This window comes from Oryza sativa, chromosome 6 (genome assembly GCF_034140825.1).
Source record: "Oryza sativa Japonica Group chromosome 6, ASM3414082v1".
NCBI classification, from domain to species: domain Eukaryota; kingdom Viridiplantae; phylum Streptophyta; class Magnoliopsida; order Poales; family Poaceae; genus Oryza; species Oryza sativa.
Window position 1 is genome coordinate 9,490,662 of NC_089040.1, and position 15,291 is coordinate 9,505,952.

A 15,291-nucleotide genomic window follows, 5' to 3' on the forward strand; every position below is an offset into this window, starting at 1 on the left:
TGGTTCAGTCTGTCTGTTGTTAGGGCTCTTGGGTCTCGCCGGTGCTTCAAGTGTCCTGTGTCTGTGTGAACCTGTCGTAGTGCCGAGTTTTGAGCATGGTGCTTGTCTTCTATGTTGCTAGAGTTTTTGTGTTAAGGCGGAGTCGGACCTGCTGCATTGGGTCCAGCCGATGAGCCGGGAAACGATAACACTTATCACTCTGGCTCTGGTTTCTAAGAGGTTCTACCCCTTTGAGGGAGTCTTAGGCGAAAGCCTTATCTGGTCTTCCAGGATCGGCAACATCGAGGCCTGCGGGCGCTGTTTCCTCCTTAGAGGTGTTGCATTGTGGACTCTCTCCCCCTTCGGGTGAAAAGCCCAATCCTTTGGGCGAGCGTCGGCAACGGCTTCTGTCATTGTTCACCTCCTTGGAGGCTTCGCTTTGAAGGTCTTGCTCTTTCTTTGGTCACTTCTGTGGTTTGTAGTTTTGTCGCAGGCTTTTCGTGTCTTCTGTGTAAGGTTTTGCCGGTTTTCCTTTAGCAAACTGTGCAGTTATATGATTTTTGGGCCCGGTTTTCCTTATAAACAGGGTCAACTCTCTTCTTCTAATATATCCGGTAGATCTCCTACCGTCTACTGTTTTTAAAAAAAGATTTTATTGAAAAAAAAGATGTCAGCACAAAAATCCAGTGGTTTTCGCCTCTTTGAGCGAAGGCACATTCACGAGTGTATGAGTGGTATTACAAGTGTAGTGATGTATGCATGTCTATTGTATAATCGCAAAAGAAAAAATAATATCGCGTACAAAAAATCTAACAGACCTTGTGACTTCATCACACAAACGGCCAAGCTCCCAGGATAGAAAAGAGGATAGAGAGAGACAGAGAGAAAAAAAAAAGAAGAGTAGAAGAAAAACACCCATGGTTTACTGATCCCGTTTGCTGCTACTCCAGTAGGCTACAGCAGTCAGGTCTCGCTCAGCTCGGGTGGCATGGCATCGCATCGCAGGAGGCATGTTTGTTCCATCCCTCCATTTCGCGCGCGAGCGAAGCCGAGCATCAGCATCTCTCTCCCCTTCTCTGCCTTTTGTGTCATTTGCCCCCCCTCTGACACGGCCCCATCCCCCCGGCCCTCTGCCATTTTGGCTTTGCCCCCGCGTGTGGTGTGACTGCGCGCGCGCGCGGCCAAGACACACAGAGAGAGAGAGAGAGAGAGAGACTAGACTCTAGTCTCTAGAGAGAGAGAGTGAGAGGCAACCTGCCACTGCTAATGCCAATGCCAAGCTGCATGCTGCTTTGCTTTCCTTGGCCTCACGCTTGTTCCATGTTAGTTCGAGCGCACACACACAATCACACATTGCACGCGCAGACGCAGCCACTGCTTCTTCTTCCTCCTCTTCTCCCAGGAAAGAGCTCACCTGACCTGACCACCTGAGGTTGTAGTTGCTGGTTTGCTTGCTAGCTTCGTCGTCTCCTCCTACCTGAGCTCAGCAATGGAGCCGCCCTTCTTCCTCCTCCTGCTGCTGCTCGTGGTCTCCTCCTCCTCCCCTTCCGCCGCCCTCCTCTCCGCCAAGGGCGTCAACAACGAAGGTAAGGTTCAGTTCAGTTCATCCCTTCCTCTCTCTTGTTTCCTCTGATCGTTTCTTGCATTTGGGCGTGTGCTGATTGATTGATTGGCTGGTTGATTGGCAGTGCAAGCTCTGATTGTGATCAAGAACCTGCTCAAGGACCCCCATGGCGTGCTCAAGAGCTGGGACCAGAACTCCGTCGACCCCTGCAGCTGGGCCATGATCACCTGCTCCCCGGATTTCCTCGTCACTGGCCTGTATGTTAGCTCTCACCTTCCATTGCTTCACAGTATCAATCTCAATCTCACCTCTCTTCTCTTCTCTGCTGCTTGTCTGAATACTCTGAATGTTTTTTCAGGGAAGCTCCAAGCCAGCATCTCTCTGGCCTGCTCTCACCAAGCATCGGCAACCTGACCAATCTTGAGACTGTGTCAGTAGTGTTCTTTCTTCTTCTTCTACTTCACATCAATCCATAGCCTTATCATGGTCAGTTCTTGTACTTAAACAGAGTGTCTCTTTTCTTTGATGTGCTGGTGGGTGCAGTCTCCTGCAGAACAACAACATAACCGGGCCAATCCCAGCAGAGATTGGCAGGCTGGAGAACCTCAAGACGCTTGATCTCTCCAGCAACAGCTTCTATGGCGAAATCCCCAGCTCTGTGGGCCACCTCGAGAGCCTCCAGTACTTGTGAGTCGAGAGCTCCACTGTTCAAAGCCTCTGAATACTGTTCCATTTATTTTGTAGTAAAGATAATTATAAGCACACTGTTCTTGATTATGATATCTAGATATGTAGCAGTATCATATCATATCTACACATAGTTATTGTGGTTGTTCTCCGTTTTTTTGTTGCCATGTTAATTAAGTTTGAGTTAACTCTGTTGCTGTGAAATTTGATCAGGAGGCTCAACAACAACACCCTGTCTGGTCCATTCCCTTCTGCATCAGCTAACCTGTCACACCTTGTTTTCCTGTGAGTAAATTCATCTCAGTTTTGGGTTGTTGCAATTAAACAGTTCGATTTTGTCTCAACCTGCTTACTTGTGTCATTTATTCAGAGATGCTTTGTCTTGCCCTGCTCTTTCTTGAGCTATATTAACTTATTCTTTTAAGTGTACTATTCAGTTTGGTTTGTCTCATCACTCTGCATACACTCGTGTTCTTCTTCAGAGATTTGTCATATAACAACCTGAGTGGCCCGATTCCAGAATCATTGGCAAGAACTTACAAGTAAGGCTGCAGTTTCAAGTTCATCAATTCTTCCAACAAGAAGAAAAAAAATCTTCCAATTTTTTTTGGTTCATCAACAATTGCATGGTTTTTTTTTTCTTGCAGCATAGTGGGGAATCCCCTCATCTGCGACGCCAACAGGGAGCAGGATTGCTACGGGACGGCGCCGATGCCGATGAGCTACAGCCTGAACGGCTCGCGGGGCGGCGCGCTGCCGCCGGCGGCGAGGGACAGGGGGCACAAGTTCGCCGTCGCGTTCGGCTCCACCGCCGGCTGCATGGGCCTCCTCCTCCTCGCCGCCGGTTTCCTCTTCTGGTGGCGCCACCGCCGCAACCGGCAGATCCTCTTTGACGTCGACGGTAAACCTCAGTCTTTTCTCGCAGCTAACCTACCTGCATTTCATCATCCATAATTCTTAGAGAAATTATTTTCAGGCCTTTGTCTAGAGTTTTATTGTGGATTATTTGCTCCACGCTTCTTTAAAAAAACGATTTTTCGTAAAAAAAAGACTATTTATTCTAAGCTTTTTGGTACCTTGTAATACCTTAATTTTACGCTAGGGCCTTCTTCGAAGTAGGGATGAAAATGGAGCGGATAGTTTCCGTCCGCTCCGGACAAAAACGGATACGGATACCTTTCGGATCGGATAATTCTCGGATATTTCGGATACGGATACGAATACGGATATTTTCTCCCGGATACGAATACGAATATGGTATCAGGTTTCCGCCGGATACGGATAATAATTCGGATATCCGGTGAACAGTGCTATTCGGATATCCGCAGGACCCATGAGACATACCCTATTTCTTTCTAACTCTATAACCTTCAATATACCTTTATAGATTTTAATAGTAGTTTATCTCTTAACACTAGTCCATACTATTAATATTATTTAAATTTTAAAAAATATTTATAAATTATACCTCATTTTATATAAAATGAGCTAATTATATATGTTGATATTTATTTCTATTAGAAGTTGAGTTGGTTTTCGTGTTCCGAGAAAAATTTGTTTCCGTATTCGTGTCCGATCATATTCGATTCTTATTCGTATTCGAGATAATCCGTATTTGTTTCCGTATTCGTTTTCGTATCCGGTAAAAAATATGAAAACGAATATGGTATGAACATTATCCATCCGTATCCGCTCCGTTTTCATCCATACTTCGAAGTCGATGGTAACCTCAATCTTTTTCCAAAACAACCTGCATTTCGTCATTAATTCCAAGAGAAATTATTGTCAGCTTTTGTCTAAGATTTTTGGTACGGATTATTCGCTCCATGCTTCTTAGATTTTTTTTTAAAAAAAACTTCTGCTGTCATATTCACCTGTTCTAAACTATTGTGAAGTTTATTTCTCAAAATATTGATTTATTGTGTTAAATAAGTATAAAAAATCTGCCTCAATAATTCACGCAAAAATCGTATTTCAAATAGGGTGTACACAACATTTTAATATAAAATTTGATATCTCATGACATCTGAATAATAAAAACCCACCAACATTCACGCTAGTGGTACCTTCCAAAGGACCATAAATTAAATCACTCCAATTTTGAATTCAGACAAGGGGTATTACATCTCTAATAAATTTGAGTATTAATGTTAATAGACTAGTGTTGTTGGTTTTGGTTGGGAAAAAAAATAAAAAATTGCAGAGCAGCAGATTGAGAACGTGAACCTGGGGAACGTGAAGAGGTTCAGCTTCAGGGAGCTGCAGGCGGCGACGGAGGGGTTCAGCGGGAAGAACATCCTGGGGAAAGGAGGGTTCGGGAACGTGTACAGGGGGCAGCTCCCCGACGGGACGCTGGTGGCGGTGAAGCGGCTCAAGGACGGCAACGCGGCCGGCGGCGAGGCCCAGTTCCAGACGGAGGTGGAGATGATCAGCCTCGCCCTCCACCGCAACCTCCTCCGCCTCTACGGCTTCTGCATGACCGCCACCGAGCGCCTCCTAGTCTACCCCTTCATGTCCAACGGCAGCGTCGCCTCCCGCCTCAAAGGTAACCAAACCAAATTCGTAAATTAATATTTCTAGTACTGTATCTATTTTTCTTCTTAAGATTATGAATTGCTCTTTTTTATCCTAAAATATATAACAATCCAGTACGAGATGAGATACATCATAATAATATGAATTCAAACAGATTTTCTGTTTAGATTCGTGATGTTAGGATATGTCTCATCTCAGTACTAAGTTGCTATATTTTACTCTCTCTATTTTAAAACAAAGTAAAATAGTACGAGATGCGATACATTATAATACTATAAATTGAAACAGACATTATGTTCAGATTTGAAGTATTATGATATATCACATCTACTACTAGAATTCTATATTTTAAGAGATAAATTTTACCATTTTTGAGAGGTATGAAAATGTACCAAAATTTATTGCAAATTTCCGTAACTCCTAGGTATATATACCAAATTTTACACTGAAAAATATAGTACATCTCAATATCTCATTAAGAACAGTAAAATAACTCATTTTGAGAGAGAGGCAGTACAAGATTCAGACAATGACCACGGAGAAAGTCCGGTAGAATTCCTCCAATCTGCTGCAGCTCGAATGTTCTTTACTCGATATGACAGCAGAAATCTGAGTGGAACAGCAGCAGCAGCATATGTTCTTTGCTGGATTTTTCATATCATACCGGACCTAAAAGAGAGGTGCAGAATCGAAAGACTGAAGCTTTCAGTTCAGGCCGGCAAAGAAACAAGTGGAGCATGATAAGAGCTCGGAATTGGATTCCATTGCCCTGAAAGATAATTAAAAAAAGGAGACTAAATTTATCTATCACGACGAGAAGAGAAGAAGAGGAGAATGTGATTCCCAATCAGACACAAAAAAAACTCCAGCTTTATTCCTTCCTTTCCGACTGCACTCACCCACTTTGAATCTCTGACCAAATGATGATGATGAATTGATGTGGTTTCCCTTTCAAAATTAACTTGCAAACAAATTGTGACGACGACAGACGCCATTGATGTGCTTCCGTTCGCTGAGGGAGCTAGGATGTGATTCTCAATTAGATACAACCAAAAAAAAAAGAAAAATCTTTGGTTTATTCCTTCCTGTCCGAACTCTGAAACTCTGAATTCTCTGACCAAATGACGGTGATCGGTGCATGAACAGCGAAGCCGCCGGTTTCAATCCCTGAAGTAGAATGTGATTCTCAATCAGACACAAACAAACACAAAAAAGTTCTTTCCTTTATACCTTTCTGTCCGAATCACTCCCTCAATCTGAAACTCTGAATTTCTCTGACCAAATGATGGTGATCGGCGCCTGAACAGCGAAACTGCTGGTTTCTTTTTTTTTTTTTTCGAACGGTCGGACCGTTGCCAACGTTTTATATTAAGAAGAAGATATCCCATTTTAAGGAGAAAACAGGATCAAACCTTACAATGCTCAGTTAATTAGGGAAAACTGAGCGAAAACCACAGCTACAACACCACACCAACAGCTAACCTAACTTAAGCTACCACGACGGAGCCCGAAAAACCGCCGGTTTCAATCCCTGAAGTAGAGTGTGATACCCAATTAGACACAAACCAACACCAAAAATCTTTACCTTATACCTTTCACTCCCTCACTCACTCTGAAACTCTGAAACTCTGACCAAATGATGAATGATGACGATGATGAACTGACGACGCGGTTCCAAAAACTAACCTGGGCAGATTAATGAAACATGCTACTATAAAATCGCATGCAGCGAAGCCGGCGTTGGAGTGGGGGACGAGGAGGAGGATCGCGGTGGGGGCGGCGAGGGGCCTGGTGTACCTGCACGAGCAGTGCGACCCCAAGATCATCCACCGCGACGTCAAGGCCGCCAACGTGCTGCTGGACGAGGCGTGCGAGGCCGTCGTCGGCGACTTCGGGCTGGCCAAGCTGCTGGACCACCGGGAGTCGCACGTCACCACGGCGGTGCGGGGCACCGTCGGCCACATCGCGCCGGAGTACCTGTCCACGGGGCAGTCGTCGGACCGGACCGACGTCTTCGGCTTCGGCATCCTGCTGCTGGAGCTCGTCACCGGCCAGACGGCGCTCGAGTTCGGCAAGTCGTCCAACCACAAGGGCGCCATGCTGGACTGGGTAAGTATTATTTTATACTATTATTAATTCATTCGTCAATTCGTTTGATTGATTGATTGATTAGCTTGTGCAATCTCGAGTACTCCCTCTGTCCCATAATACAAGGGATTTTAAGTTTTTGTTTGCACTGTTTGACCACTCGTCTTATTCAATAAATTTTGGAATTATTTTTTTTACTTACTTTATTATCCCAAGTACTTTAAGCATAACTTTTTGCTTTTTATATTTGCATAAATTTTTTGAATAAGATGAGTGGTCAAACAATACAAACAAAAACTTAAAATCCCTTGTATTATGTGATGGAGGGAGTAGTATAATTCTAATCGGTAGAAACACCTTCAAATTTAAGGGCGCCATGCTGGACTGGGTAAATATATGTGCTACTGATTTCAATTCGATCCGTTAATTCGTTTGATCGATTAGCTTGTGCAATCTGGAGTAGTATAATTCTAATCGGTAGAAACACCTTAAGATTACTCCCTCCATTTTATATTATGAATTGATTTGATCTTTTTTAAGTCGAACTTCAATTTGATCAAGTTTATGTAAAAACAAAGTAGCATTTTGAACACTGCACAAATATATTTGTCAAATTGTATTTAATGTTAGATTTAATAAAATTGATTTGGTATTTTAGATGTTGCTAATTTTTTCTATTAATTTAATCAAACTTAACAAAATTTGACTAGAAAAAGAGTTAAAGCGACTTATAATACAAAACGGATGAAGTAATTAAGAGTTAGAAGATGACACTAATACTTTCCAAAATTCTAAAAAAAATTGAGAATGTGTGATATATTAGGAAATTGCTAAAAGATTGTCACAAGTTCTTTTTGTTAAAAAACTTTCAAATGTAACTATTCAAGTATTATACCTTATTTCATTCTAGATGCTGCAACATTAAATTCAATCTAGGCATGGAGAAAAATAAAATCTCGGCTAGGAAAAACGCGGAACTATTCGCAACTTGATTTTGTTTTTTTCTCTCAGATTGAATTTTAGCCTCGCATTTTCAATACATTTTTTAGAGTGAAGTTCAGCACCACAATATATGTACTTAATTTTTTTAGATTGTTTTACTCATTTTTATAGGGAAATTTGTAAAAATAATATTCACTGAAATTTTTCATAACTATTCGAATAATCCCCATGTAAACCGATCAATCACAAAACTAAGATCAGCGGTGTGCTTTTCTATCGAAGATAAAAGATGAAGTTACGGTACACGAAATAAAAAACCATTTACTCCTGATTAATTAAGTTTCAGTTATTACAAACTTAAAAAATAGATTTATTTGATATTTTAAAATAACTAATATATATATAATTTTCACACGAAACCTACCATTTAACAGTTTTAAAAATGTGCTAACAAAAATGAAAGTAAAATCTACATCTTAATCCGAACACCACCAAATGTGATTGTGTGTTGTTGAGGGCATAATGTAGAGAAACTGTGACGATGATGCAAAGAAAAAAAATGCAGGTGAAGAAGATGCAGTCGGAGAAGAAGGTGGAGGTGCTGGTGGACAAGGGGTTAGGCGGAGGGTACGACCGGGTGGAGGTGGAGGAGATGGTGCAGGTGGCTCTCCTCTGCACCCAGTACCTCCCCGCCCACCGCCCCCGCATGTCCGACGTCGTCCGCATGCTCGAGGGCGACGGCCTCGCCGACCGCTGGGAGAAGGCCTCCGGCCACTCCACCGCCGCCGCCGACTCCCTCTCCCACTCCCACCGCACCTCAGACCCGGCGCCGCCCGCCGCCGACTTCGCCGCCGCCTTCGGCCGCTGCTTCTCCGACCTCACCGACGACTCCTCCCTCCTCGTCCAGGCCGTCGAGCTCTCCGGCCCCAGATAACACCACCATGATCGAGTAGCTGTGGTGTGTGGCTCTTCTTGTACAGCATGCTTGCATGGAGCTCTCTGTCTTTCTGTCTGAATATTAATGTAGCTAGCTAGGTTGGGAAATACTTCCCTGTTTCATATTATAAAACTTTTTAGCATTACCCATACATTCATATATATATGTTAATAAATCTAGATATATATGTATGCCTAGATTTATTAACATCTATATGAATGAATGTGGGCAATGCTAGAAAGTTTTATAACCTGAAATGGAGGTAGTAATAATTATATTTTACTAAGGTAATTACTAATTAGTGATGCGTATATATTTATATCATTTTAGATGAACTGTACAAACACAAGAGGAGAGGACAAGGACTTGTACTTTTCCGTGTCTCCATATATACTTGATGTTAATAATAGTAGAGTGTTATTATTGTAGGTTTAGTTATTAGTTGAAACAATATATATGACTGATTGTAAGTGAGATGCAGTAACAAGCTTCCACCTCTTGAAGCTTTTGAGGATTTTTCTCCTGCAGGTATGTATTACTGAATTCTTCTTCAATCTTCCTTTTATATAGAAAATCTAGAAGACAGGATCCCCTCGGAGGCACATGATAAATTAAGGGGTGAACACTATTTAAGTGACTTAGATCTGTTTATCTCTAGATCTGTTTCTCTCCCACCGATTCCCTTCATGTTCACCACCAAGCCAACCATCCACTCCATCATCCTCCTCCCTAATCACTAGAGGACCAACCGGCGTCTTCCTCCTCCCTCTCTCGACTCCTCAACCATCTTCCCAACATCGGTGGCATCCCCTATCATCTTTCTCCCATACTAACCCAAATTTAAGGGCATAAGAGAGAGTGGAGACTGGCGAGGGCATCGGGGATCATCAGAATCAGTGGGTCGGCAAGGAAGGAGTCAACTATGGTGGTGAGATCGGTGTTGTCATGTGCGAGGAGGAAGGAAAGGGAGGTGGCGAAGCGGAGGGAGACAAGGTCCGGGGCACCAACTAGAAGGTGGAGGCGGCCGGTCTTGGCGTGGAGGGCTCGGAGTTGACGAAGTGGATAGGAGAGTCGTCGAGTTCTTTGTGCAAACCTTGAGATTATCACACCGGTGACGCTGAAAGCTGTCATGCTCCTTGCTAGCCCATCGCTATGCTTGCTAGTGTTGTATGCATGTATGTCATAACTAATAGGTATCAGCTTTAGGGTCTGTTACATGGGTACCAGGCTTGGTACAATGGTACCGGCCGATACCCATAGGTATCGAATATAAGATAACAAGTACTTGTGAGTATCAAATTAATGCCTGATATTAGTTACCGGGTCAAGGCATGGGAAGGGGGAGCTCTAATACTTGTGAGTATGAGATGTCTAGCATCAAGTACCTGGTCTGGTACATGCAGATATCAACTATCAAGTACTAGATCAAGGCACAGAGGTAGGGACCACGTTGTTGTTGTTTGGCCGACCAAGGAGCCACGTACCGCCGGTGCCTCCTCTTCTTGCTGCTGTAACCAACGAGCACAAGGAGCTAAGGAATTGCTGCTACTTCCACATGCATGGGAGCTCGAATGTGCGGAGATGGGGGTGGGAATTAGATTCATTAAGTGTCTCGTCCGGATGGCATTCCATACTCTAGTAGTCCTTTTTATTTTTCTAAAGAGCGAAATACATGGACAGTCCTTAAACTTGTGAGGTGGTGTCACTTAGGTCTATAAACTTAAAAATTACATGTTTAGGTCCGTGAACTTGGTTTAATGTACCACCCACAGTCCAATTGTCCTTCGACCACGTTTGACCGCCAACGCGGCATGCCACGTAGGCAACACTTTTGTGCTTAGCCTCCTCCACATATACCTTCGCACATGGCTGTGGCGGCCTCGACGGTGAGATTAACGGCAGGAGGCAACGCAGTGTAGCGGGGTTAGCGGTGGCACAGTGCGGCCGGATTTGCGGCGGGAGGCAACGCAACACGGCTTGCACGCTAGGCATCCCCATGGATTCTCCAAGCTCGTCCTTGTCTTGAAGTCACCGAAAGAAGGCGTTGTTGATTAAGTGCCCGTTGCGCAAGGATAAGATCACTTTGGAGCGCAGAGCAATGTCAATTTCTAATCGGGATCACATTTTTCCATACATGCAAGGAGAAGAATAAGAGTGAAGAACGATTTGAGAATTTTTTTGGGATTCTGGTGTCATTATATAGCTACAAGGAGATATATGCGATATGTTGTGATGTCGAGGGGGCTGAGAGCAAAAGTGTTGCCTACGTGGTATGCCACATTGGCGGTCAAACATAGTCAAAGTAGACTAGGGTGATATATTAAACCAAGTTTACGGATCTAAACGTGCAATTTTTAAGTTCATGAACCTAAGTGACACTACCACACAAGATATGGGACTCACCATATATTTCACTCTTTTCTAAAACATGACAAGTTTATATTAAACAATAGAAGAGATGACAACCTTAACCATCTAGGAGTAATATATAGTACTATCCAGCTTGCTTGAAGATTAGTGTTTTTTTTTCTTGTCAACGTACACAATAGTTGGTGCACCAACCAAAGATGTTGCTAAAACCTCATCACAATTCATAATCCATTCCTCATCATGTATATAAATAAAAAGTTTGTGCAAAAGCCAGGAGTACCTTATCATGTGTATCTCCATGTAACATACTTGTAGAGTGATGACAAAATGACAACAACGCGTATTATATGTACCAGTACAAGGGCCTCATCATCAAAGCATTTCTTATTTCTATCTAGGACAAGCCAGCCATCAAATTAAAAAGAACAAATGTGCAGTCCTTTTGATTGAGCATGCATATGATCATGTGTTGACAAATCTGCAGTTCTTCCTGACCTCACCACCTGCAGGGTTGGTGATGTTGCCCATCTTGACCATGGAGTCGGAGAACTGCTTGAAGAAGGCGTCGGCGTCGGCCCAGTACTTGCTGACGGTGTCGGCCGTGGAGTAGCCGAGGACGCTGGACCACATCTCCTGGTCGGAGTTGAGGAGGCCCTCGCCGTTGACGAGGGTCCCGAAGTAGGCGTTGTCGAAGGCGGCGGCGGTGTGGCTGTCCATGGCGCTGATGTTGTCGTCGCCGCCGTCCAGGGGGCAGATGTCCTTGAGCTTGCTCAGGTAGGGCTGGGAGATCGGGCTGTACTTGGTCGTCATCTCGTAGTCGCCGTAGATCCTGTCCCGGAAGTTGGCGCACCGGGCGAATCCGATTGTGTGGGATCCTTCGATCAAATTCACAAATTCAACAAGGTTTCAGTTCACAATTTGAGGATTTGATTCATACTTGGGGGTCATCTAATTTCACTGGCATGTAAGTCAGGAGGGTGAATTCTCCATTTCAATCTAAAAGGAGGGGATAGGAGGGTATATGATCAAATTTCACCCTGGATATCACTTAGCTCTTTTCTGTTGCGGGCATGTCGTTTTTTTAGACTAGCCCTGTATATACAGCTGTGTACTTTGTTTCCTCTCTATTAATATACGAGGCAAAGCTTTTGCCCTCCTTTAAAAAAAAACCCTGGATATAATGTCAACTTTTCGAAAGTATTTTTCATGTATAAGGCCACTGGCAGGTGCTAATTTGAATTGAACTAATGATAGAATTGTAGCATTGAAGAGAGAAGAAGAACATACCGACAAGGGCTACCATGTCAGTGGCATCGAGGCCCTTCTCCCAGAACTTGGCAATGAGGGTGACAAGGCCCTGTTGAGCAGTGGGAATGTCCCTGTTTGCTAGGTCCAGGCTTGCCTTCTTGGAGTCCAATCTTCCAACTGGGACATCCCAGTAAGGCCCACCAACCTGCAACACAAATTTCCATTCTGTAATAACATTGATGTGGAATACGCACCGTTCTTTGATTGCTTGCAAGTTCTACATGCTGGCATGATTGCAGGCAAAACAATATGCTAATGGAGACAATGATTTTATGAGGTAATAGATAGTTATTGTGAAACGGGTGCTTGAATTTCTCGATGGTGTATTGAGTTATTCCTGAAATGTATGTCTGCCTGTTCATGTTTTCTTGAATAGAATGTCTAATATGAACCTGATAGTAGCGAAAATGAGCTAATGTGTTGCACAACACATGACAAACTCTGTCTGACATAAGTTACTGCTTATGAATCACAATTCTGAACATAGGTATCGTTAGGTTTACCAGCACAACTGCGTCCCTCGCTGCAATGGCAAGCAAGTCTGCACAGGAAACTGTTCCAGGGCACTCAGCTTCCAGCTTCTGCTTGATCTTGTCAACCAGCTCGAACCCCTTCAGCGAGTTGACATTCTGTTCTGCCTTCTTCTCTCCAATCAGGGTCGCAGTGTCGTCAAGCAGCACTGATCCATCGCAACCCTGCAACAGATATATTCACATTTTTTCAGAGAAAACTCTGCAACTCCCACTACGCACATTGAAGTTCAGATGAACAAGATTAGCATCTGTGCAAAGTAAAAGAGAGAAAATGGATTGAATGCTAACCTGAACGAAACAGTCATGGAAATGAAGACGAAGCATCAGAGCTGCATTGCGGGAATCCGCACGCACAGCACATTCCATCTCAGTCCGGACGACATGCTCATAATTCGGGCAGGTCTTTGAGTAGTGCTCCAAGCTCAGGCTTGAAGGGTCCTGAGCCACTAGCAATGGCACGGCCAGGAGCACACAAGCCAGGCAGAGAGCAAATTCCCTGGAGCACAGAACACCTGTAGCCATTTTCTGACCAAAAAAGTTGCAGCTGTTCCTTTCTTTGGATGATCCAGATGTTGTTGTGGGTAGATTCTCACACTCTGCATGGGCTTTATAGCAAAGTGAGGCGAGGCCTCCATGGTGATCAGTGATGGAAACGCGGTCAAGGAGGAGATGAACTAACTCTGATGTGGTTGGTAGAGTAAGCAAGCAGAAAGTAAAGAGTATTATGATATGGAAACTAATGGGTCAAAGGCTCTCTCTCTCTCTCTCTCTGCAGTAGTAGCAGTGTTTGGTGGCTTCAGGTTCACCAATCTTGGAAAAATGTTCAGAGAAGATCAGGTGCATCAAATTATTCTTCTCCCATGCATTTTATTAATCGTTTCTGGACGTTCCTGGTGCTGTCTTTGGCAGAGAAATTCAGACCTTCAACACTGAGTCACGGACCCAGAAATTGCAGCTTAAGAACCTATAGTTTTTTTTAAAAAAAGGAGCGCAAAAGCTTTGCTTTGTATATTAACTAGAAAAAATACCCGTGCGCTGCAATGGGTGAATGTTATTTTAATCTTATTATTGTTATGTGGATTAGCTACGATGAAATTCGCTGTGGGAATTCGCTTGGATATTTTTTTATAAAATCATGAGCTACAATTAGGAGTCCGACTTCCATCTCAAGTTAGCATGTGAGTTTTTTTAAAGAAATTTCTTATGCGACTCCTTTTTATATTTCCAAAAGCAAACGAACTTAAAATCCGACTCAAACATGGATTTGTATTTCCAAAAACGAACGAGCTTAAAAACCGACTTAAATACTGATGACGTACCAAAATTCCGGCAAAAACATCTTCAATTTTTATAACTAGCTGGGTGGCCCGCGCAATTGCGCGGCTAGCACCCATACAAAATTATATATTTTTTTAATATGATTTTACTTAAAATTTATTAAATATTTATCTCATTGTCTTAAGACTTTGAAAGACCAAACCTTACCATCCTTGTAATTCTAATTTTATAGTTTAAAAAGTTACACCAGCTACTACCCCTTACTTCTGTCATATCCTTATTTATTTGCTTGCTCGGTCTACTATTGTTTCTATTTATTCTTCTTGGAACCTTTAAAATTTTGATCTTATAGTTTTTAGAGTTTATTATCCTTGGTTTTGTTTTTATAATTTCTAGAAGTCCCATCAAATACTACCATTATACTCCTCTATGGTCGTCCACTGCCTCTTCTCTTTTCATTGATATTTTAAAAATCGAACATAATTATCGTTTAGGTTTATTTTTTTTACTTTTTAGAAGTTCCGCTAAAACGTCAGCGACTTTGTCATTGTACTCCTCTGCGGCTCGCCTGCTGCCTCTCTTTGTTATTATCATTGAGATTTTAAAATAAAAATGATTATCGTTGGTGTTTATCTTTTCACTTTTTAGAAGCTCGAACCTTTAAAAATTGGACATTATAGTTTTTAAAGTTTATTGTCTCGTTGGGTTTCATTTTATATAATTTGAGAAATCCCGTCAAACGCTGCCACTATACTCCTCTATGACCCATCCGCCGCCTACTCTTTATTGTCATTAGGATTGTCAAAGTCGAACATAACTGTCGTTGGAATTCATTTTTTTAAAAGAGGAAAGAGGAAACAAACTGCGTAGCCTTTGAGCTGCACAATAATCACTGGATCACTTCCCTAAGAACAATCACTTCAATAAATGAGATCAATGAGCTGGTGCACCTAGGCAGTAAGCTGCATGAGATCATATTACACCCCAATTCTTTGGATAGTATCACGTGGAAGTGGACTAATCATGGTGAATACTATGCAAAAAGCGCTTATGAAATGTAGTTTGTAGGA

General features: G+C 42.8%; 2 protein-coding genes across 2 annotated transcripts; one reads left to right on the forward strand and one right to left on the reverse strand.

Annotated features, from left to right (window-relative positions):
• Positions 1 to 1,301: 1,301 nt before the first annotated feature.
• LOC4340743 (LRR receptor kinase SERL2-like) lies at positions 1,302 to 9,137 on the forward strand. Its single transcript, NM_001421535.1, has 10 exons — positions 1,302 to 1,565; positions 1,668 to 1,800; positions 1,902 to 1,973; positions 2,087 to 2,230; positions 2,444 to 2,515; positions 2,713 to 2,772; positions 2,878 to 3,131; positions 4,434 to 4,775; positions 6,495 to 6,874; positions 8,361 to 9,137. Exons 1-10 carry the CDS (start codon positions 1,469 to 1,471, stop codon positions 8,727 to 8,729), a joined length of 1,923 nt encoding a protein of 640 aa, NP_001408464.1. The 5' UTR covers positions 1,302 to 1,468; the 3' UTR covers positions 8,730 to 9,137.
• Positions 9,138 to 11,321: 2,184 nt separating this feature from the next.
• On the reverse strand, positions 11,322 to 13,525 carry LOC4340745 (peroxidase 11). Its single transcript, XM_015786019.3, has 4 exons — positions 13,232 to 13,525; positions 12,914 to 13,105; positions 12,390 to 12,555; positions 11,322 to 11,977 (listed from the first exon to the last, which is right to left on the reverse strand). Exons 1-4 carry the CDS (start codon positions 13,463 to 13,465, stop codon positions 11,565 to 11,567), a joined length of 1,005 nt encoding a protein of 334 aa, XP_015641505.1. The 5' UTR covers positions 13,466 to 13,525; the 3' UTR covers positions 11,322 to 11,564.
• Positions 13,526 to 15,291: the final 1,766 nt, after the last annotated feature.

Coding starts and splice junctions, on each gene's coding strand:
- LOC4340743 (NM_001421535.1), top strand. CDS start 1,469: ATGGAGCCGCCCTTCTTCCTCCTCCTGCTGCTGCTCGTGGTCTCCTCC. Junction 1,974..2,086: donor CTGACCAATCTTGAGACTGT/GTCAGTAGTGTT, acceptor TGGTGGGTGCAG/TCTCCTGCAGAACAACAACA. Junction 2,773..2,877: donor TCATTGGCAAGAACTTACAA/GTAAGGCTGCAG, acceptor TTTTTCTTGCAG/CATAGTGGGGAATCCCCTCA.
- LOC4340745 (XM_015786019.3), bottom strand. CDS start 13,465: ATGGCTACAGGTGTTCTGTGCTCCAGGGAATTTGCTCTCTGCCTGGCT. Junction 13,106..13,231: donor TCCATGACTGTTTCGTTCAG/GTTAGCATTCAA, acceptor TATCTGTTGCAG/GGTTGCGATGGATCAGTGCT. Junction 12,556..12,913: donor CGAGGGACGCAGTTGTGCTG/GTAAACCTAACG, acceptor TTTGTGTTGCAG/GTTGGTGGGCCTTACTGGGA.